Source organism: Oncorhynchus masou, chromosome 22 (genome assembly GCF_036934945.1).
Source record: "Oncorhynchus masou masou isolate Uvic2021 chromosome 22, UVic_Omas_1.1, whole genome shotgun sequence".
NCBI classification, from domain to species: Eukaryota; Metazoa; Chordata; class Actinopteri; order Salmoniformes; family Salmonidae; genus Oncorhynchus; species Oncorhynchus masou.
Genome location: NC_088233.1, coordinates 50,020,942 through 50,037,066, shown reverse-complemented (window position 1 = coordinate 50,037,066; position 16,125 = coordinate 50,020,942). Strand labels below are relative to the sequence as shown.

The 16,125-nt window shown below is 41.6% G+C and overlaps 1 protein-coding gene across 5 annotated transcripts in view; it reads left to right on the top strand.

Moving 5' to 3' along the window:
- Window positions 1-11,812, top strand: part of spg11 (SPG11 vesicle trafficking associated, spatacsin) — an 80,059-nt gene extending 68,247 nt beyond the window's left edge. For 2 of the 5 annotated variants that reach the window (XM_064930487.1, XM_064930486.1), the window contains exons 34-41: window positions 3,507-3,640; window positions 3,878-3,985; window positions 5,911-5,955; window positions 6,231-6,399; window positions 6,863-6,939; window positions 10,844-10,999; window positions 11,227-11,378; window positions 11,458-11,812. In XM_064930487.1, coding sequence (XP_064786559.1) covers window positions 3,507-3,640; window positions 3,878-3,985; window positions 5,911-5,955; window positions 6,231-6,399; window positions 6,863-6,939; window positions 10,844-10,999; window positions 11,227-11,378; window positions 11,458-11,641 — 1,025 coding nt within the window. In that variant the 3' untranslated portion in view covers window positions 11,642-11,812. The remainder of the gene's footprint in view (window positions 1-3,506; window positions 3,641-3,877; window positions 3,986-5,910; window positions 5,956-6,230; window positions 6,400-6,862; window positions 6,940-10,843; window positions 11,000-11,226; window positions 11,379-11,457) is intronic. The other 3 variants (XM_064930489.1, XM_064930488.1, XM_064930490.1) reach the window with 2 other exon arrangements.
- The last annotated feature ends 4,313 nt before the right edge of the window (window positions 11,813-16,125 follow it).

Genomic DNA, 16,125 nt, shown 5'->3' with positions numbered 1-16,125 from the left:
TTTTCCATGGCAAAAATAAAAACACGAAGCAGAACAAACTCTTTGCTCCTTTAAAACCTGTAAAATAGATTTGTGCTAGAGCTTGGAAAATAAATAATTGTGACTCTGGATGACAACATAATGACAACATTGCGATGCTGATATCATCCCGGCCCTACTCAATACTACAGTAACATAGGCTGTTCTCTTATGGGAATGAAATCATTCCAGTCTATTAGCTGAGTCTTACTTCAGACACTAAATACTAGATAAACACTCTGTCATAGTACTGTAGTGGTAAACAATGGCAATATAGTATTATCATGGATTTATTCCACTCTATTTAGCTAGTCAAGCCATAGTTCTTTTAGGGCTCCATTTAAATGTTTCTTACAGAAGAAATATGAAAAGCATCTGCATAACCATGGTAGCAATCAAAAGGGAACAGTTTGGAGATTATGGGAAAATTACTAGACTAAAAGTGAGGACTAAACAGTTATTCTGACACTGACTGAATCCAAACGTAACACTGTTGATTTTATGTGCATTTTACATTTACTGTACTTTTCACCGCATTTGCTGGGAACAAAATCTGAAAATACTCTGGATACATTCAGTAACATAAGAATATTCACAGGACATTTTGTGGTAGGTGCAACATAAGACAGAAAAACGAAAAGTGTGCACAGTTCCTACGTACAGTCGAAAGTTTACATACACCCTCGCCAAATCCATTTAAACTCAGTTTTTCACAATTCCTGACATTTAATCACCACTTTATTTTAAGAATGTGAAATGTCAAAATAATAGTAGAGAGTGATTTATTTCAGCTTTTATTTCTTTCATCACATACCCAGTGGGTCAGAAGTTTACATACACTCAATTAGTATTTGGTAGCTTTGCCTTTAAATTGTTGAACATGGGTCAAACATTTTGGGTCACCTTCCACAAGCTTCCCACAATAAGTTGGATGAATTTTGGCCCATTCCTCCTGACAGAACTGGTGTAACTGAGTCAGGTTTGTAGGCCTCCTTGCTCGCACACGCTTTTTCAATTCTGCCCACAAATTTTCTATGGGATTGAGGTCAGGGCTTTGTGATGGCCACTCCAATACCTTGACTTTGTTGTCCTTAAACCATTTTGCCACAACTTTGGAAGTATGCTTGGGGTCATTGTCGCTTCAATATGTCCATATAATTTTCCTGCGTCGTGATGCCATCTATTTTGTGAAGTGAACCAGTCCCTCCTACAGCAAAGCACCCCCACAACATGATGCTGCCACCCTGTGATTCACGGTTGGAATGGTGATCTTCAGCTTGCAAGCCTCTCTTTTTCCTTCAAACATAACGATGGTCATTATGGCCAAACAGTTATATTTTTGTTTCATCAGAACAGAGGACATTTGTCCAAAAAGTACGGCCTTTGTCCCCATGTGCAGTTGGAAATCGTAGTCTGGCTTTTTTAAGGCGGTTTTGGAGCAGTGGCTTCTTCCTTGTTGAGCAGCCTTTCAGGTTATGTCGATATAGGACTCGTTTTACTATGGATATAGAAAATGTTGTACCTGTTTCCTCCAGCATTTTCACAAGGTCCTTTGCTGTTGTTCTGGGATTGATTTGCACTTTTCACACAAGTACATTAATCTCTAGGAAACGGAATGTGTCTCCTTCCTGAGCAGTATGACGGCTGTGTGGTCCCATGGTGTTTATACTTGCGTACTATTGTTTGTACAGATGAACGTGGTAACTTCAGGCGTTTGGAAATTGCTCCCAAGGATGAACCAGACTTTTTATTTTTTATTTTACCTTTATTTTACTAGGCAAGTCAGTTAAGAAAAAATTCTTATTTTCAATGACGGCCTAGGAACAGTGGGTTAACTGCCTGTTCAGGGGCAGAACGACAGATTTGTACCTTGTCAGCTCGGGGGTTTTGAACTTGCAACCTTTCGGTTACTAATCCAACGCTCTAACCACTAGGCTACCCTGCCGCCCCGAGGTCTACAATTTTTTTCTGGAGTCTTGGCTGATTTCTTTTGATTTTCCCATGATGTCAAGCAAGGAGGCACTGAGTTTGAAGGTAGGCCTTGAAATACATCCACAGGTACAATTGACTCAAATTATGTCAATTAGCCTATCAGAAGCTTCTAAAGCCATGACATAATTTTCTGGAATTTTCCAAGCTGTTTAAAGCACAGTCAATTTAGTGTATTTAAACTTCTGACCCACTGGAATTGTGATACAGTGAATTATAAGTAAAAGAATCTGTCTGTAAACAATTGTTGGAAAAATGACTTATGTCATGCATAAAGTAGATGTCCTAACCGACTTGCCAAAACTACAGTTTGTTAGCAAGGAATTTGTGGAGTGGTTGAAAAACTAGTTTTAATGAATCCAACCTCAAGTGTATGTAAACTTCAACTGTAATTTCAATGCACTTTTATGACTCAAAGAAGAGTCTTCAACTATAAGGTAATGTTTTGAGCTCTCCTAGCTGTGCCGTTGAGGAACTAGAGCGAGCACACTTGTAGTTGTTTTCTTTGGAACACAGCCCTACGTCCCCGCCTTCTCACAACTACTGTCCCCATGTGCAGTTGGAAATCGTAGTCTGGCTTTTTTAAGGCGGTTTTGGAGCAGTGGCTTCTTCCTTGTTGAGCAGCCTTTCAGGTTATGTCGATATAGGACTCGTTTTACTATGGATATAGAAAATGTTGTACCTGTTTCCTCCAGCATTTTCACAAGGTCCTTTGCTGTTGTTCTGGGATTGATTTGCACATTCCAAAATGTCCTCATTCCATTATCATTACAAAATATGATCTTAGTGTTAGGCTCTCGCAAGCAAATTCGGAGAAGCCGATCATAATTTTGGTGCGCATATAATAGTCACGAGTGCATTCAGGTGAGCGCTCCCCGCCAAATTTCTTCACAATACGGCAAACATAGGCTTATTCAGTTCAGATCAACCCAGGGTATGACGCCATGTCATCTTGTACATCAAGCATACAGTAGTGATCATAAACATTGACACTGTATATGACCATTTTTTTTGATATGGAAACGTTCAGTGCACATTTGGACTTTCGGGTGTTTGGCTTGTGGTATTTGTTATAATCCTCAACTTCTCATCTTTCAAAATACATAGAGTCCTCTTTATTTACAGCATTTCCCACACTCAGACAACAAAACGTTTGCAAAAGTTTCCCAAGTAGTGGGAGGGATGGGGGCAACATCTTGTTGCATGCGGTGGTCAAGTTCAGTATCGCTGTCAGTAAAAACCAATATTGAGACCTTGAGCTCTGACGTCATGTGTAACATGTTACTGTACAGCCACTGCGTTACCATTTAGGCGCTTATCAGTATCCAAAATCTGCTATTTCGAACCTGTATACGGGTATGTATGTAAAGAGCTACCAATGGAAATGAGTCATGCCAACCAGTTACTAATTCATTTGCAGTTTAATGCGTTGCGGTGTATTGGTGGATAATATCATGTATAATGATGCATAATATTTAACTCTCCCTCTTGTTGTATAGCGGTGGAGCTGTTGATCCTGGCCCACGACTGCTTCAGTCTGACCTGTAACATGGAGGGCATAGTGAGGGTGCTGCAGGCTGCCCGCCACCTCAGCCATGCACACCTGGCCCACAGCGAACACTACGGCCTGCTGGTAAATCCCTCTGCCTGGTCACACATGGGCCTCCTTCCCAGTCATTGTATCGTAATTACGTCGTAATATATGTTGCAGGCTTTGCAATGGATTACCTGGTGAGTTTTTACTGTAAACTAATTGCTCCGAATGAATGTACTGTAAGCATGGTGGTGTCAGTTCATGAGTAATGTTTTTCTCTTTTCTCTGTGCGTGCGTATGCGTGTGTGTGCGCTCATCTTGTGTTGACCCCTTCAGGTGCGTCTCCTAACTGGCATCGGCAGATACAATGACATGACCTACATCTTCGACCTGCTCAACCAGAACCACCGCTTCGAGATGCTGCTCAGGAAAAAAGTAGAGTCTGTAAGAGGCGCACGCACACAGATCTGTCTCTCTCTCACACACACACACAAACGCAGAAACTGCACACTGTGTTTGTGTAACAGTTTCTGTTGAGGTCTGACAGAACACCCACAGAGGCACAACAGACCTGCCAGACAGAGAGAGACATCTAGTCATTGTATTTTAGTTGAGACAGGAAATATATATATCACAGGGGTTGTGTACAATGCTGTTTTCTGAGAACACCATGCTTTGATGTGTAGGAGTGTCTTGGAGTACCAGAATTAGAACAATAGGAAAGGATATTTTACTTTCACATTGTCCTTTCCAGCACAGCTCCAGCAACTGTTGGATGCATAACCAAGCCAGCCCAGTACAGCTCTGCTTCGGTCAGTTCAGTAATGTGAAAGGGGTATTAAAGTTTGTGTTTTGTAGTGCACTTGTTTATACGTACAGTGGGGCAAAAAAGTATTTTGTCAGCCACCAATTGTGCAAGTTCTCCCACTTAAAAAGATGAGAGAGGCCTGTAATTTTCATCATAGGTAAAATTCAACTATGACAGACAAAATGAGGAAAAACAATCCAGAAAATGGGAGCCTGTGTGGCTCAGTCGGTAGAGCATGGCACTTGCAACGCCAAGCGTCGAGGGTTCGTTTCCCACTGGGGCCACCCATATGCAAAAGTAGTGGCCCCAGCCGACTTGTAAGTCGCTTTGGACAAAAGCGTCTGCTAAATGGGATATATATATATAAAATCACATTGTAGAATTTTTAGTGAATTTATTTGCAAATTATGGTGGAAAATAAGTATTTGGTCAATAACAAAAGTTTATCTCAATACTTGTTATATACCCTTTGTTGGCAATGACAGAGGTCAAACGTTTTCTGTAAGTCTTCACAAGGTTTTCACACACTGTTGCTGGTATTTTGGCCCATTCCTCCATGCAGATCTCCTATAGAGCAGTAATGTTTTGGGGCTGTTGCTGGGCAACACGGACTTTCAACTCCCTCCAAAGATTTTCTATGGGGTTGAGATCTGGAGACTGGCTAGGCCACTCCAGGACCTTGAAATGCATCTTACGAAGCCACTCCTTCGTTGCCCGGGCGGCGTGTTTGGGATCATTGTCATGCTGAAAGACCCAGCCACGTTTCATCTTCAATGCCCTTGCTGATGGAAGGAGGTTTTCACTCAAAATCTCACGATACATGGCCGGCTCCATTCATTCTTTCCTTTACACAGATCAGTCGTCCTGGTCCCTTTGCAGAACAACAGCCCCAAAGCATGATGTTTCCACCCCCATGCTTCACAGTAGGTATGGTGTTCTTTGGATGCAACTCAGCATTCTTTGTCCTCCAAACACGACAAGTTGAGTTTTTACCAAAAAGTTATATTTTGGTTTCATCTGACCATATGACATTCTCCCAATCTTCTTCTGGATCATCCAAATGCTCTCTAGCAAACTTCAGATGGGCCTGGACATGTACTGGCTTAAGCAGGGGGACATGTCTGGCACTGCAGGATTTGAGTCCCTGGCAGCGTAGTGTGTTACTGATGGTAGGCTTTGTTACTTTGGTCCCAGCTCTCTGCAGGTCATTCACTAGGTCCCCCCCGTGTGGTTCTGGGATTTTTGCTCACCGTTCTTGTGATCATTTTGACCCCACGGGGTGAGATCTTGCGTGGGGCCCCAGATCGAGGGAGATTATCAGTGGTCTTGTATGTCTTTCATTTCCTAATAATTGCTCCCACAGTTGATTTCTTCAAACCAAGCTGCTTACCTATTGCAGATTCAGTCTTCCCAGCCTGGTGCAGGTCTACAATTTTGTTTCTGGTGTCCTTTGACAGCTCTTTGGTCTTGGCCATAGTGGAGTTTGGAGTGTGACTGTTTGAGGTTGTGGACAGGTGTCTTTTATACTGATAACAAGTTCAAACAGGTGCCATTAATACAGGTAACGAGTGGAGGACAGAGGAGCCTTTTAAAGAAAAAGTTACAGGTATGTGAGAGACAGAAATCTTGCTTGTTTGTAGGTGACCAAATACTTATTTTCCACCATAATTTGCAAATAAATTCATTAAGAATCCTACAATGTGATTTTCTGGATTTTTTTTCCCTAATTTTGTCTGTCATAGTTGAATTGTACCTATGATGAAAATTACAGGCCTCTCTCATCTTTGTAAGTGGGAGAACTTGCACAATTGGTGGCTGACTAAATCCTTTTTCCCCCACTGTATAGTACGCTAGTATCTAAACGGTGTGTGTGTGTTGCAGAACTTCCGGCTGAAGACGGCCCTGCTGGACTACATCAAGCGGTGTTTGCCGGGCGACAGTGAGAAGTACAACATGGTGGCCCTGTGCTTCAGCATGTGCAGAGAGATAGGAGAGAACCACGAGGGAGCCGCCCGCACCCAACTCAAACTGATCGAGTCCCAGCCTTGGGGTGAGCTATGACAAGGCCTACAATTTATAGTATGAGGATCACTACAGTTACAGTATGAAGTCAGACATATTACATATTTGTCACGCATATAAAGAACATGGTATAGTGGCTGAGGTCAATTAAGTTTTCAATTCTGCAAGTGAATTGAAATTCAATTCATGAATTGAAACGTCCTCATAGAAAACAGTAGACAATTTTCATTTTATGAATTGATTGTCAAATCACTTGAGTCAAAAAACTGAACTGACCCCTGGTGTCAAGGGATGTGTTTTTCAATATTGTAGTATCGTTCCTGTTGTATAGAGGGCAACTTCTTAAAATAGACTGTTGAAGTTTTTCTGTTGTTTTAACTTTATTTGCACCTGAATGTAGCTTGTGTATGAGTCATTGACATAAACTCAGTGAAGAGCTACAGGGCATGCAGACAGTGTTTTTCACTCACTCCCTGCTCATCCCATAACAGCAGTGACCCCTGAACTCAGAAGTGCCTTGATAAAGGTTCTTACTCTCCTGAAGGATGCTGCAGAGAGCTATTCTAAGGTATTGTTATCCCTCCAACTATCAAACACAGGTCCTCTGTTTAGTGTTTGTTAATACTAGAAAGGTCTCCTTGGACCCCCCTTTGTGCCAATGACACATGTTTTGGACATCAACATTCGAACAGACTAATACGTAGATTTAATATATACTACCCGAAAAGTCTTTTGGTTGTGATTATGAAGGTCTTACCTAACATTAGAATTCAAAAATATATATTTTTAAAGAACATAACATTTCATTACTTTATGTTACTGTACTTTTCAACGTTTTAGAACAGCCTTGTTCTAAAATTGATTACATGTTTGTTTTGTCATGAATCTACACACGCAATACCCCATAATGACAAAGCAAAAACGGTATTTAAAAATGTTTATTGCAAATTTATGATTTTTTAAAAATGGAAGCACCTTAGGCAGCGATTACAGCCACGAGTCTTGGGTATGACGCTAGAAGCTTGGCACACCTGTATTTTGGGAGTTTCTCCCATTCTTCTCTGCAGATCCTCTCAAGCTCTGTCAGGTTGGATGGGGAGCGTCACTGCACAGCTATTTTCAGAAAACATCCCCACAGCATGATGCTGCCACTACCATGCTTCACCATAGGGATTGTGCCAGGATTCCTCCAGACGTGAAGCTTGGCATTCAGGCCAAAGAGTTCAATCTTGGTTTCATCAGACCAGAGAGCCTTAGTGTGTAGTTTAATGCTAGCTAGCAACTTACCTCGGCTTCTTGCTGCCCTCACGTAACAGGTAGTCAGCCTGCCACACAGGCTCCTCATGGAGTGCAATGTAAGGCAGGTGGTTAGAGCGTTGTACTAGTAACCGGAAGGTTGCAAAAACGAATCCCCGAGCTGACAAGGTAAAAATCTGTCCTTCTGCCCCTGAACAACCCACCGTTCCTAGGCCGTAATTGAAAATAAGAATGTGTTCTTAACTGACTTGCCTCGTTAAATAAAGGTATACAACAAAAATCGGTGTTCAAAAATACCAATTACCAATTGTTATGAAAACTTGAAATCAGCCCTGATTAATCAGTCAACCTCTAATAGGTGTGTGCCTTTCCAAACAAGTCCAATCATTTGAATTTACCACAGGTGGACTCCAATCAAGTTGTAGAAACATCAAGGGTGATCAATGGAAACAGGATGCACCTGAGCTCAACTTCGAGTCTCATAGCAATGGGCCTGAATACTCTTGTAAATAAATAAAACAATTCTTACTGTTTTAGCTTTGACATTATGGGGTATTGCGTGTAGATTGATGAGGAAAAATAATAATTGAATCAACTTTAGAATACGGCTGTAACGTAACAAAATGTGGAAAAAGGTAAGGGGTCAGAATACTTTCTGAATCCACTGTGTGTAGGGTGTCCACCCACTAGTACTGAGCGAAGACAGTACAGTGTGAGGAGAACAGAGAAAACGTTAGATGGTTGTCTGACTGGCTGGCTGCGACTACCTGAGCAGAGATGAGATGATGACTAAGGAATTAAAAATGATAGTCTACATAATTGCAATATTTTATTATTTCCTATTTTTCTATTTGTACCTGACAGAGCCAATGGAATATTTTCAATGTTTTGACAGTTGAATGTCCAATATTTTTGACTTTGGAATTTCTATTAAAAAGCTCTAATCATTTTGATGTAATTATTCATAATGCATTTAATATTAATTTTAAAATAATAATAATAATAATTGTGTCAAAACTGAACTGAAAAAGCACTAATGGCTCAGTACTACCACCCAATCTACAGTGGGTGAAAACAGGCTTTGGTGATGAAATTTCACTTCTTTATGTTATAAAATACATTTGACCAAGACAAATATGATGATTCATGTTCTATGTCGTTCAGTGGGGTCTTTCACTAACATTTCATTAACAAATCAAATCAAATTTATTTATATAGCCCTTCGTACATCAGCTATCTCAAAGTGCTGTACAGAAACCCAGCCTAAAACCCCAAACAGCAAGCAATGCAGGTGTAGAAGCACGGTGGCTAGGAAAAACTCCCTAGAAAGGCCAAAACATAGCCTGGTTCCTCTAGGTTTCTTCCTATGTGGGGTGGCCAGTCCTCTTCTGGCTGTGCCGGGTGGAGATTATAACAGAACATGGCCAAGATGTTCAAATGTTCATAAATGACCAGCATGGTCAAATAATAATAATCACAAGCAGAACAGTTGAAACTGGAGCAGCAGCACGGCCAGGTGGACGGGGGACAGCAAGGAGTCATGATGTCAGGTAGTCCTGAGGCATGGTCCTAGGGCTCAGGTCCTCCGAGAGAGAGAAAGAAAGAGAGAATTAGAGAAGGCATACTTAAATTCACACAGGACACCGGATAGGACAGGAGAAGTACTCCAGATATAACAAACTGACCCGAGCCCACCGACACAAACTACTGCAGCATAAATACTGGAGGCTGAGGCAGGAGGGGTCAGGAGACACTGTGGCCCCATCCGAGGACACCCCCGGACAGGGCCAAACTAACAGTAAGTCCAAATAGTCGGATTTCCTACCTACACCTACACTGATTTCCTACCTACCTACACATTCTGTTGACGAGCGGTGCAGCTTACTCGCAGCAACTTTTGAGGATTGCACATGCTGTGGTGGTCATCTTCAAAGTTGTTTCGACGAGTCGCAAAAGCTAAATTAGCATGACACAAGTTTAATTAATTGTGAAAGGCTTTGAAAATAAAAAAAGATTGCGGTACGTTCAGTGCTCCGTTGACATTTCACAGAGAGACGCTTGTTTTTGTGAGAAAATCTTCTAAACAGGAATTTCTCATTCATTAGAAAAGCTTATACTAAAATGTGAAAATACTATCCCAAAACATATTGTTTTATGTCCTGCGGATTTGAGTAGAAAGATGATGATTTCAACAGGAAATGTGAACCTGTGAGGTAGCAATCGTTCTCTCACGTCATCCAGCCTAGCTGACGCGATGCTGTGCAATTTTTATTATTTTGACAACTTTTTTTCTCTGGCCTCCATTGATTTAGTCACCTTCATTTTGGCTACCCTACAAGAGTAAACATTCCAATAACTTTTGAACATGATGTTTGGACCTGTGTGGGTTCCAAATTTTGGGCAGAGGGAGGCAGCTCCCGTCTCGCTTTGTTCATGGTGCCTACCTGGCTTGTTTTTTGTGAATCGTTCGCTTCCCCTCGCCCTTTTATCATACTTTACTTCATTTATTTCATGTTATATGTAATAATAATAATAATAATTGTTTCGGTTTAGGCTAAGTTTTGAGGCAATTGTCGGGGTGATTATCAACTGGTCATGGCACCTTCAACAGTCGGGAAAGCCATTTAAAAAAAATTATATGTCCGCCTAAAACTGGTTATAACTCAAATCAAATGTTTTTTGTCATATAAAAACAGGTGTAGACTAACAGTGATTTGCTTACTCACGGGTCCTTTTCCAACAATGCAGAGTTTAAGATCATAAAATAGAAATAGTGACAGGAGGAATAAATACACAGTGAATAATGAATAACAATAAAGAGTAAAAAATAACATGGCTATATACAGGGAGTACTAGTACCGAGTTGATGTGCAGGGGTATGAGGTAATAACATGGCTATATACAGGGAGTACTAGTACCGAGTTGATGTGCAGGTATACAAGGTAATTGAGTTAGCGATGTACATATAGGTATGGGTAAAGTGACTCCAGTTCTATTTGTGATATAACACACTGTCGTTGTTAGAATTTTTAGGAAAAGTCAAGGATCACTTAAGAAATAGCAGAGTAATAAAACATTTAAATTAGTTTTGCATCATTATTATCTGGGTCTTTCTAGTGTTAATTGAATGTGAGTAATAGCTTTGCAGTGGAGATTAAAAAAAAAACTTCTGTGTACGCATGCACGTATACATGCGTGTGTGTGTTCTCCCTCAGGACTCGTGTGTACGCCAGGCAGCACGTTGTGTCAAAATGGCAAAGCTGACCACACTCCAGCTCCACTTCCTGAACCACGGTCAAGACCAACGTGTCATCAACCTGCGCCAATCAGATCTCCTTGGTGCCATAGTGGCACTGCCCCGCTGTTACCAGGTAATGGCACTAAATGTAACCGTGGTATACTAAATCAGTTATCCAAATGCTAGACTTGTGGTACCGGCGCTATTGTAATAGTGTGAGGAAAAATCTATTATCCCAATCCTAGACTTGGGAAGGATGTACTGAAATGTAGATAGATTCCCAGTAGTATGTCATAAGGAGATGTAGCTAAGCTTCTTTTAAGCTATTATTTTAAACTGGGTTGTTTCTCGTGTCTCTAGGCTTTTGTGTTGTCGGAGGCCTACGACTACAGTCCAGACTGGGCGGAGGTGCTCTACCAGAAGGTCATCCTCAGTGGAGACTTTGCTTACCTAGAGGAGTTCCGACTTCACAGGCCACTACCCGCCTGCCTGTTTGAAGACATATCCCAAAAGTAATTTCAGATGATTTCCAGAATTAGGAGGGAATATCTTCTTGCTGGTATTAATCATTGGTCTGGTCCTACCTTTCAGATTGACTCACAACACGCCTCCGAGCAGTGCGGGACAAAACCTGAAGAGACTATTGCAACACTGTGATGACGTTTACACCTACTACAAGCTTGCGTATGAACATAAGTTCTTCGACGTGGCCAACATGTTACTTCAGGACTCCAAAACAAGCAGTTACCTAAACGACAGGCTAGGTACTAGGTAGCTGATTCGAAACGGCACTGCCCCTGTCAAATACCTCCAAATATGCATGTGGAATTTTTTACAAACTCTTTTCTATAACATCTTTCATGGAGATGAATAGTTTCACGAAATAATGTTTTATTTTCTCCATGCAAAATCACTGACTAACTGAATAAATCTCGCATTGGTTGAAGCTACACACTTCTGTCTTTACTTAAACACGATTGTGTGGTCATCCACAGAGGCTGTTATTATGATGTCTACCCGTCTACCTAACCGAGGTAGACAAAGTAAATGATCCTAAATTGTAATAGAGTTAGGGTTACAAAATGATAGTAACATTCCCAAAATTCCTGGGAATGCTGGAGTATTCAGGATTTTCATTTTTTCCCTCACTTGATTCCAATAATCTTTTAACCAGGATTTCTGGAAAACCTGGGAATTTTACGAAAGATACCGGAAAGGTGCAACCCTAAGTGGAGGACTTGGTGGACAGTATATTCTTAGGTTTGGTATTGCTTAATGTGTTCACTCCCAGGTGCTGATCGGGGCACAGATGACAGTAAAGTGGATTACAGTTGTGGTGGGTTTAATAAAGATGAGGATTCACATAGTATAGAGCAAAGCACAGCACAGTGTAGGATGTTAATGGCTTGATTGACAGCTTGAGTGTTAACCAACTTGGTTGTGTGTGGCCTGAAAATAGAAGGGGGAAATAAAGACACAATAGTGAATCATAGATATAAACTGAAGACAATCTCCAATTCACTATACTAAACAATAAGAATGTAACAACATGGCCATAACATGCTATTCAAGACTATGCAGCGGTATACAACGTGACCGTGCCTGCAATAATTCGAGACCAAAAGCGGGCCGCTGCACATGTACTATAAAGCAAAGCAACTGCCATCTTCAGTGCAATGCCACAACTGCATGAACTTGAAATGGTACGAGTGAGGTGTTCTCTCATTTATTTCTGGAAATAGCTAGCAAACTAGCCAATTTTAGCCAGTTAGCTTAGTTGCTTGAATGCGGTTGAGAGGTCAGAATGCTCAGATCAGCCCTACTCCTTGGGCAGAGCGTCCAGCGTGATCTCTGAACGCTCCGAGAGTGAACAGCTCTGAATTCACGAATGGCCCAGAGTGCACACTGAGACACTGGAGGCAATTTACAAACACACCCGTAGCTTTGTTTTTCGCTGACTCTGAGCTGGAGATCACCCAGAATGCTCTGCTCCACTTCACTAGTAGCCAGAGCTACAGCTCTAATATGATGAGCTACTATTTCTTCACAGCCTTTCATACACAAATCGTAGACTTGGGAAGAATGCACTGAAATGCAGATTGTCAGTTTCAATGACCATGATTCCCTCTGACTCTCTTTGGTGCCCGTACAAAGCAATAAAGCATATCACGATATATCTGGGATATACACTGAGTGTATAAAACATTAAGAACACCTTCCTAATATTCAGTTTCAGCCTCAATTCGTCGGGGCCTGGACTTGAAAGCCTTCCGCAGGGATGCTGGCCCATGGTTGGCTCCAATGCTTCCCACAGTTGTCAAGTTGGCTGGATGTCCTTTGGGTGGTGGACTATTCCTAATACACATGGAAAACTGTTGAGCGTGAAAAACCCAGCAGTGTTGCAGTTCTTGACACAAACCGGTGCGCCTGGCACCTACTACCATACGTTGTTCAAAGGCATTTAAGTGTTTTATTTTTCCCATTCACCCTCTGAATGGCACACATACACAATACATGTCTTAATGCTTAAAAATCCTTATTTAACCTGTCTCCTCCCTTTTATCTACACTTATTGAAGTTGATTTAACAATTGACATCAATAAGGGGGAATAGCATTCACCTGGTCACTCTGTCATGGAAAGAACAGGTGTTCCTAATATTTTATACACTCAGTGAATGTTAGTCATCAAACTGTGTTCAGCAACGTCCACAGAGGATTTTTCAGTATCCATCCCAAATGACACCCTATTCCCTATACAGTGCACGACTCTTGACCAGGGCCCACAGGGTACCATTTGGGATGAAGCCCTAATCTTCGCCAGTGATACAGGGTTAATTCCCCTCCTTGTTTGTCGTGTTTGGGGTCTGGGTCCCTGAGGGGAAGACCCCTCATGAATAAACATGCTGTGTCCTCTCCAGACACTGCGATAGCATGGCTTTGATGAACTACTAGAATCAATGGGCCGCCAGCAACAAATCCTGCAAGGTTGGATAATGACCTTGTCTGGTTTGATTAATAATTACAGGATTCACCAGGAGAGGGGATGGATGTTGCAGTACTGGCCATACTCACTAGATGCCACTCTATGGTGCTTATAAGTCATAGACTACATGATCAAAAGTATGTGGGCACCTGCTTGTCAGACATCTCTTTCCAAAATCATGGGCATTAATATGGAGTTGGTCCCGCCTTTGCTGCTCAAACAGCCTGCACTCTTCTGGGAATGCTTTCCACTAGATGCTGGAACATTGCTACGGGGACGTGCTTCCATTCAGCCACAAGCGCATTAGTGAGGTCGGACACTGATGTTGAGTGATTTAGGCCTGGCTCGCAGTCGTCGTTCCAGTTCATCCCAAAGGTGTTCAATGGGATTGAGGTCAGGGCTCTGTTCAGGCCAGTCATGTTCTTCCACACCAATCTCGACAAACCATTTCTGTATGGACCTTACTTTGTGCACGAGGGCATTGTCATAATGAAACAGGAAAGGACCTTGCCCAAACTTTTGCCACAAAGTTGGAAGCGCAGAATCGTCTACAATGTAATTGTATGCTATAGCGTTAAGATTTCAATGGAACTAAGGGGCCTAGCCCAAACTATGAAAAACATCCCCAGACCATTATTCCTCCTCCAACAAACTTTATAGTTCCTCTGTCGGACTGCCAGATGGTGAAGCGCGATTCAACACCCAGATTCATCACTCCAGATTCATCACTCCAGATTCATCACTCCAGATTCATCACTCCAGATTCATCAGTCCAATTGTGCGTGAGCTTTGCACCGCTCCAGCCGATGCTTGGCATTGTGCATGGTGATCTTAGGCGTGTGTGTGTTCTTGTGCTGACGTTGCTCCGGAGGCAGGTAGTGAGTGTTGCAACCGAGGACAGACAATTTTTATGCGCTTCAGCACTTGGCGGTCCCAAGCTTGTGTTGCTTTGCACTTCGCGGCTGAGCCATTGTTGCTCCTAGATTTTTTCACTTAGCATATTTTTTGTTTATTGGATAGGATTAAAGATGGAGGAGAGAGTGTGCTGAGTGGAGAGAGTGGGGAGGATTTGAACCCATACTGCAGCGTTGTCTGTGATCTGGAGGCAGCGGCGTAGACTGCTAGACCACCCAAGGCCACATGCACTGATAGGTTAGCTGCTATCAGTATTCACATTTGAAAATACCTTTTTGTTACTCCTTTAATAATGAATGACTTTGCATTCTGTGGGTTTATTGATATCCAATTTCAGACTTAAGTTTTTCTCATGAATTAATTTTCTCATTACATCAATGCTTACTGCATAATTCAGTGTGCTGAGTCGTCAAAGTATGTATGTATAGATGTGTGTACGTTTGCAGAACCTCTACATTTATAGAAATTCCCCTGATGATGTGTTGAACGGAAGACTGGTGGGAATCAAAAGTGAACTTGAGCCTGCCGGAGATGGAGAAGAGATAACAGGAGCATTTTGTTCGGTGTTGATCTGTCGCTCTATGAAGAGCTTATTTTTTGGCGTTGTGAGTTAACGACGTTGAGGTGATGATTAGTCATTGAGAAGATGATCCCATTATTTGACAATGATTATGTTATGGTTCATGCTATATGGGATCATTGAGACGTCCCAACCCTAAACCCTAACCTTACCATAGCCCTTACCTAGCCATTTTACATTCCCAAGGATCCCACGTTATTAATCCCACTTGTATTAATATGGTTGTCAACAACAGTACCCATTTATTCCAACCTTTTAATATGTTACTTAGTAACATTTTGACATGCCATTGCTGAAGCCTGAAGTTAAACTTTCCTATGCAGATTTGTTGAAGAGCCTTGCGCTGTGGCAAGATATGCTGTTTTATCTTTGTGTTTCAGAAGGCTCTTGGCTCTTTCCCTGCAATAGAAGTGAGACCACCTCAAACATGCATTAAGTACACTATAGATCATCTTGACTGCTCAAGATCAATTAACCCACATGACCACTAACCCCATGCATATGTCTTTTTTCATCACACACATTGCTTGAATACCCCAAAGCTATGTTGCATTTTTTTCTGCAGTTCCTATCAATGTGTTTGAGTGCATTAACTCAACAAAACCAATAGCAAGGCTGTAGATACAATATCAGCTTAACTCTGTCTCACAAATGTTCATACTAGACATTTCTCATTCTCACTACATACAAATACAAATACAAATAATGACAGTAAATTAATGAATTATAAATCAGTCACATTGACCAATCTATTTGCACCTTTAATATATTAAGTATATA